Raw genomic sequence first — 7,901 nt, 5'->3', positions numbered from 1 at the left:
GAGAACCTGGCTGTTGCCAGCTTGTTGTGAGTTCCCTTGACTTATGTCAAGGGAACTCATTCTAAACAAGCAAAACAGACAAATCAACAAATATATACACACACATAAACAACACTAAAAAATAAAAATAAAACGTACGAAAAAACGAACTTCAATGGGAGACTTTTTGAAAGCTCTGCCACTAGAGGGCAGCAGACCTACCAGGTAAGGGTGCACAACTCCTATAGCAAACAATGGTAAATGGTAAAAATTCAAAAATACTCAAAAAATATTTAAAAGTCTCTCAGCCTCTTGAAAATTAAATCAGATACATTGTCATACAACTAAACTTCAGATTTCTTCTCAATTTTTGGTAGGTCAGCATTTTGGAATTTTTGCTAATTACCCTAGAAGAAACACTCCCAAAAACTCATGCACACCGCTTGTTATCCTTGGGGAACTCGTGTCCAGTACGTCCTGTTCCAGAACAGTTTGGTTTATGCTGGCATTGTGTTATGAAAAACAAAGTACAGTTTGGCTAAATCTAAATAAAAAATCAAAAACACGCATAACACAAGGTATTTGCTGTCAGTGACCGTCACTCATGCTTCTCCTATTCCTAAGTTGTTGACATTACCCGGTGAAGAGCGCCCTCTCTTGGTGATTGGCAGATAGTCTAAAGTTTCCCATTGGCATGTGTGCGTAATCATTTAGTGCTTGGCCAGGGCCCAATTTCATGGCTCTGCTTACCGTAAGTACAGAATCGGCGCTTACGGAAGCAGGGGAATTCTGTGCTTACGGCAAGCGTATTTCACGGGTTAGCGGCGAAGTTTGGCTTCTACGCGTGCGTACTCCCCGTTACTAGGCATTCTAGGCTTACGAGGCGCGCAGAAATTCGGCACTTGCACGTAAGCGACGAATCGCGATCGTAAGCGCATAATTCGGCGGTAAGCAGATCCATAAAATTGGGCCCAGATTGTCTTCGTACTAGTGTCACACTCCCCGCTTGTTCTGACCAAAAGAGGGCGGTGTTTTATATTAATGACTGGCTATGTTTTAATGTCTCTCAAAATCTTGTCTAAACTATGATATGACATGTTTACAAGAGAGCCAAAGAGCCTTAGGTGCCATCAGGCGCAATTTACATACACATCGCAGATCAATGAAAAATACATTAATTTTAGGAGAACGCACTGTGTAAAGTTTGTCTGCATTTGTGATATGAAGATTGGCTTGGATGGCTTATAACTATAAAACCACACAAACGTCAGTGAGTGAGGACTCGCCACCCCCCCCCCCCTCCGATGAAAAAAAAGCAAGAGCAAGAATAAAGTCAAGGTGCTGCATTGTTTCCGAATCACAGGCGGCTGTTTCCAGTCAAGTTCCTGCGACATTTAAATAAAACAGACGGCTGTTTCCATTCAATGTGCTGCGATATGTCAACAAAACAGACGGCTGTTTCCAGTCAAGGTGCTGCAATATTTCAACAAAACAGACGGCTGTGTCTTGTCAATGTGCTGCAGTATTTCCATAACACAGACGGCTGTTTCCAGTCAAAAGGGCCAATAACTGTTTTATCCTCCCGATTGGTGCCTAACCAGTGGAGCACCATCCCATGTGACATTCAACGACATTGGCTCTCTAATTACTTCATGATCATGACGTCACTGAGTGTAATGGCGTCCACGTGTAGATGTTAAGAGGAGGTTGTAAGCTTGCCAAAACAGTGCTCCGTGCCAACGTCACGATCTGCGGTGCATTTGTAACGTTTTTCCGTCGGTTTACGTCTTTGATGACGTCAACAAAGTCCATTGGGACCGCGCATCCCTTGAGAGCCTCTGCAGTTTGTTATATGCATGTGTCTACAGCTGACAGGCTTTGACGGGGCTTCGTTTGGTTTGTCCTTCATTGTCGAATAGAAGATAATTGCAGCAACGACCTACACTTCCATTGCTAAGAAGACCCCTGTGTTATACCTAAGGTATCCGTTTCCATGACGTTATTACGGTCGTGCTCTCGTCCTCCCGGCGACGAATAGTTCATACGAATACACTGCGTGTATCCCGCACCCTTCTTCTTACGCTTGGACCACATTTCCGAGATGGTGTAGAGGTAGGGATTCAGGGAGGAGTTGATGGGGAGGATAAAGACCACAGTCCAGGCGTAGAGTTCATCAGGCACGATGATGGTCCCGCTCTGGGTGAGAATGCCCATGATTATGATGGGCATCCAGCAGCAGAAGTCCGTACCGACAACCAGAGCCATCCGGGTGGCAAGCTTGACCTCCCGGGAGAAGCTCGCACTCCGTTGGGACTTGGCCCCGGAGGAGGTGCCGTTGCAGGGCTTCCTGGCCATGGTGCCGCGCTGGGCGACGCTTCGCGACGAACGCCGCACTATGACGAAGATCGCCACGTAGCAGATTAGCACAACGACGAAGCAGAAGAAGTTGAGCCCGATATAGAGAAAGACGGAGAAGACCCATGCGGGCTTTTTTTTGGGCACGAAGGTCTTGTAGCCGTACGTTCCCGTCTCACGGTTATAGATCCACGAGTAGGTGCCATTGACCGGGCTGGTGATAAGAGGCAGGCCGACACAAACGTCCGACAGACCGTAGATGGACGACGATGAACTCGCCACGATTGTCCCGGTCAAGCTCAAAGCGAACGCAATGATCCACGCCACGGCGATGTAAACGCGCACGGAGCGTATCTCCAGCTTGAAACGGCTGAAGGGGAATGCTATACTCACAAATCTATCCAGACTGATTAGCATGACAAGAAAGACGCTTGCCTCAGCTGAGAGCATGGACAATAGACCTATTGTCTTACACCAGCCACCGGATCGCCACCTCTCGGCATGCAGAAAATAGTTCCCGCTGAAGTACGAGTCTGCAACTCCTATACCGATCATGTACAAACCCATCAAGGCGTCTGAGATAGCGAGGTGGGTGATGAGGAAACCCTGGACGGTTACGTCGCGTCGACGTTTCTTCGTGGCCCGTTTGCCGATGACGAAGATGTTGCCCAAGATGGCGCTGATGCCGAGCAGCCATATTGCGATCCTCAGGACGTAGTTTGGCATGAGACGCTCGCAGGACGAGAAGGACTTTATCGGCCCGATACATGATGCATTCCACGCAGGGTCGAGTAGACAACATAGGCGGTAGTCACTCGTAGAGCTGCATGCCAAATACAAATGTGGGAACGTATATATTTAGGTGGAAAGTGTTAAACACAAGACATTTCAAAGATACCTGAGAATACACAAGACAATACATTAGATACCCTGAGAATACTCGAGACATGTTTTAATACCCTTGGAATACAAATTACGGTGGTTTATTAGAGCGAGGGCGCCCTCTTGTATTTATTTTGAATAAAGAACCAGTGGGGACGTGTTTTGTTACACAACCAATGTTTCAAACAATGAGATAACGAAATAACATTATAGGTTTTCCTGGTCAAATTCGACACAAATGGGCAACCAATTTCATGTTCATGCGTTCGAATTAAAGCTGTTTTGCGGCATTCAAGTTTCTTTAGCACTCTGTTAAACTTAGCGTTTCGTCTATCTTTTTCGTGACACACACGCCTCAAAAAACGTCTGCGAATTTAAATGCTGCTTCGATGAATTAATAAATTGATCTGTTATTTTGTTAAATCGAATGACGCAACCCTACATTTGACTAACCGTAAAACGAAATCGAATGACCCTTTTCAGTAGCATACGATTTCGTGCGAAATAGACTAGCTTGGTGGTTAAATTGGCTGCTCATTTACCGAAATTGACCGAGAAAACCTATGTTATCGACTAGTTAATTGTTCCATTTTCATGTCAAAACAATCAAACAGAACATTTTTCAGTTGTATGAGAAACTTCGTTCAGCCTGTTCCGCTGTGTGAACGCAACCCATAATCATTGTTTACAATCCCTGGGGGTCTTTAGTTTGAGTTTAGTTTTATTAGACTTTACACTGGCATACAAATATAAATATACAAATCGATACATATTTATAGAAACAAAGAAGCAAAGTAGCTAAAAAAATACCAAACCAGTGAGTGGCGAGGAGAAACGGGTGACCAGCACCTCTACAAAGCCGTCCTGCCACAATTAGAATGTCCCCCGAAACCCACACCACAGTTGAAAACCACCCATCCCATTGTAAAACAAGGGGGAAGGGGGGGGGGCGCTTGAAGGCGGGACTGACAATTGTAGACGACAACAACAGCAATGACAATGTGACACCTAAGTGCAAACATCATCAGCTGAAAAGTCAAACTCCAATTTGTACCTGTAAAACCGAAACTGGTAATTACCCTTAGCCTCTTGATATAATGGAGTGTTATTTCTAAGTAGCAACCAAAGATTTGTTGTTTAAAAAAAATCCTTCAGACCCATCAGACGAGAACAAAATCCGATAAAGCCATTATACACTTTCGGCACAGAAAAAAAAAACGTTGACAGATTTTAACAAATAACTTACAAGTTGTACAGAAGGTAATGGTGAAAGACTTCTTTTGAAATATTATTCCATGAAATGCTATACTTTTCAAGAAAACATTAAAACAATTATCAATTCTCGTTGTCGAGAATTACGGATTTATTTTAAACACATGTCATTGCACGGCGAAACGTGCGGAAACAAGGTAGGGTTTTCCCCGTTATTTTCTCCCGACTCCGATGACCGATTGAGCCTAAACTTTCACAGGTTTGTTAATATTTGTTATATAAGTTGTGGTACACGAAGTGTGGGCCTTTGGACAATACTGTTTACCGAAAGTGTCCACTGGCTTTAATCAAGAAGATGGAAAATCATTCACATTGGAGCAAACTTGTGACTGTTGACTATAAGTGTACGAATAGTGTAACGTAAAACAACTATCAGCAAGAGGATTATACTTACAGTGAAGACAGGTTGTTAATTCCATTAAGCATTCCCTGGCTTGGGGATTTCAGCTCAGCTTGAAGAATATTCCTAACAAAAGAGGAGCATAATACAAACAATCAGATTAACAGAAGACAGAATGAACACATTGAAATAATATAAGTGTCGGTACTACACAAATTCAAGGACGTTTGACGTGCGACAAATGACCCCGTAGGCTTACGTTAGGGACATATATATATTAAAGTTGCATGGTCAGATTTTGAAAGACAGATTTTTTTTAATAAATGTAATTTTTTAATTAGCGTCGGAATTGACTGCTTGCGCACAGTGACTATGGCCGATTTGCTGACAGGGTCCACTCTTTGAAAATCCGTCACCGAGGGACATGTTTGATTGACAACATCCCTGCGGTACTTTCTCATCTTTTCAGGTTTTAAGGGTTTATTAAAAACCTTTGTTGAACGTGTTTTCGTTTATTTCTCACCCCCTCTCTTTCTCTCTTTTCGTTTGACGTGTATTGTTCAGTTTTCAGCATGCTGAAAGTAAGCTTTTGTATAAAAATTTATCGTGTCAAAATAATGAAAAATGCGCTATATGCACCAGAAACTTGCATTAAACGGAACCGCAGCGTTTAAAGTATTTTCACCTCTGGCATTAAAGGTGTGTAGTACAGTAAATATGGTTTACTCATACCACAAAATACGAGTAGTGGGGAGAGGTTGATAGTATAACACATTGTGAGAAACGGCTCCCTCTGAAGTGACGTAGTTTTCGAGAAATAGTAATTTTCCATGAATTTGATTTTGAGACATTTATAATTTAAGGTCTCGAAATCAAGCATATGAAAGCACACAACTTCGTGTGACGATGGTGTGGCAAGTTTTTTTTTCTGTCCTTTATTAACATCTCGCAACTTCGACGACCGATTGAGCTAAAACTTTCACAGGTTTGTTATTTGATGCATGTGTTGAGATACAGCAAGTGAGAATACTGGTCTTTGACAATTACCAATAGTGTCCAGTGTATTTAAGTGTTAACAAAAATGTGCAACAAACCTTCATTCCAGCGAAAATATAAGCAAACCCGCGGTTTCGATCGCCTATTTTTCCTTTAAAAGCCACGTACATAAACTAAGTTCACTTTAAAATAAAAAGGATAAATTAATGATATAAGTTTTCTCGGTCAATTTCGGCAAACGAGCAGCCAATTTAACCACCAAGCTATTCTATTTCGCGCGAAATCAAAGACTACTGCATTGGATAATTCGTTGCGTCATTCGATTTAACAAAATAATCTTTCAATTTAACAATTCATCAAAGCAGCATTTAAATTTCCAGACGCTTCTTGAGGCGTGTGTGTCACGAAATAAATAATGTCGTTACGCTAAATTGAACAGAGTGCTTAAGGAATTTGACTCGACTCAAAACGAAATTGAATGGCCGAATTCTGAATTTGAAAGGCAGTAACAATTTGAGAGGCAAAACAGCTTTAAAGGCAGTGGACACTATTAGTATTTACTCAAAATAATTATCAGCATAAAACTTCACTTGGTAGCAAGTAATGGGGAGAGGTTGATGGTATAAAACATTGTGAGAAACATCTCCCTTTGAAGTGAAGTATAGTTTTCGAGAAAGAAGTAGTTTTTTTACTAATTTGATTTCGAGACCTCAGATTTAGAATTTGAGGTCTCCAAATCAAGCATCTGAAAGCACACATCTTCGTGTGACAATTATTTTTTTTTTTTTCATCTTTCATAATTATCTCGCAACTCCGACGACCAATCGGGCTCACATTTTCACAGGTTTGTTATTTTATGCATATGTTGAGATACACAAAGTGTGAAGACTGGTTTTTGACAATTACCAATAGTGTCCAGTGTCTTTAAAAGCCACGTACATAAACTAAGTTCACTTTCAAATAAAAAAGGATAAATTAATAATAGTAAGGAAACTATGACTCACAGAGTAAGAAGATTGGGGAGTCCTTGGAACGAACGAGGCTCTATGTGCTCCAAGTGAACGTTTGCCATCTGCCTAAATTATGTGATTAATATAGAAAACTGATTAACATTTATCAATCCAATTAATTATAACAATTGGCGTCGTCAAACGTAGTTACCACTGCAATGGAATTGTGTAGTTGTATGCCTCTTTTTTTCAAGATGTACAGTCAACAATGTCTTAATCCAAGAAAACAAGACACGCTGAATCGTCAACGCTTTTAAAAAAAAACTCCCAGGTCTCAGATGTTCTGACCATACTTCTGGGTCGATGTCACCTGGATCATTCACCGGGAAAGCTCACAGTTGGCCAGGATCCCCTAGGATTAGGACAACTTCTGACACGGGAGTTTTTAAACAGTTTGAATCCGTAATAACTGCATTTTTTTTCCATTTAAAGGATTTGGGTACTTTTTCAAAATATCCATAGATTTGTATAAACTTACAGGGTTTGAAGATAATGATAGTGGAAAGCTTCCCTTCAAATGTTACTTACTGAGGTGCTGTAGTTTTTGAGAAATGAGTAAAACAATGTCATGAAAATACGTTTATAAATGATTTTTCAAGGGAAGCTTTCTACTATCATTATCTTCAAACTGTGTAGGTTTAGTGTAAATCTGTGGACATTGTGTTTTTTGTCCTACAAAAAGTTACATAGACCCTTTAATTCCAAATGTACTAATGTCTCTTACAAAACAACGTTTTGCAATATGTGCATGCTCAGAAATACAATAAAAATGTACCTGGTAAAAACGCTGCCATTTAAAGTTCCAAAGTCTTTCAATAAACAGTAAACAACCACAACATCAACAACAACAACAACAATTCAAACCAACAATGAAAAAACAAAACAAACAAAAAAACACAAATACCCCAACAAACAAAGAAACATCAAAACCAACAAACAAATAAAGAACAAACAAACAAAGAGCAAACAAAAAACATACGTTCTTTTTTAGGATTGTTGTTAAACATATAATTGTATAAAACTGTGCCTATTTTGTTGTGATTTAGGGCCTACAGTTATAGAACATA

The 7,901-nt window shown here is 40.7% G+C and overlaps 1 protein-coding gene across 1 annotated transcript in view; it reads right to left on the bottom strand.

Annotated features, from left to right (window-relative positions):
* Positions 1-1,932: 1,932 nt before the first annotated feature.
* LOC139950141 (uncharacterized) overlaps positions 1,933-7,901 on the bottom strand; it is a 145,743-nt gene continuing 139,774 nt past the window's right edge. The window contains exons 17-19 of the mRNA XM_071948767.1: positions 6,829-6,900; positions 4,883-4,954; positions 1,933-3,157 (exon numbers count right to left, since the gene is read on the bottom strand). Of these exons, the coding sequence (XP_071804868.1) occupies positions 1,933-3,157; positions 4,883-4,954; positions 6,829-6,900 (1,369 nt within the window). The remainder of the gene's footprint in view (positions 3,158-4,882; positions 4,955-6,828; positions 6,901-7,901) is intronic.

This window comes from Asterias amurensis, chromosome 17 (assembly GCF_032118995.1).
Source record: "Asterias amurensis chromosome 17, ASM3211899v1".
Taxonomy (NCBI): Eukaryota; Metazoa; Echinodermata; class Asteroidea; order Forcipulatida; family Asteriidae; genus Asterias; species Asterias amurensis.
This window is presented reverse-complemented; position numbering and strand designations above follow the sequence as displayed.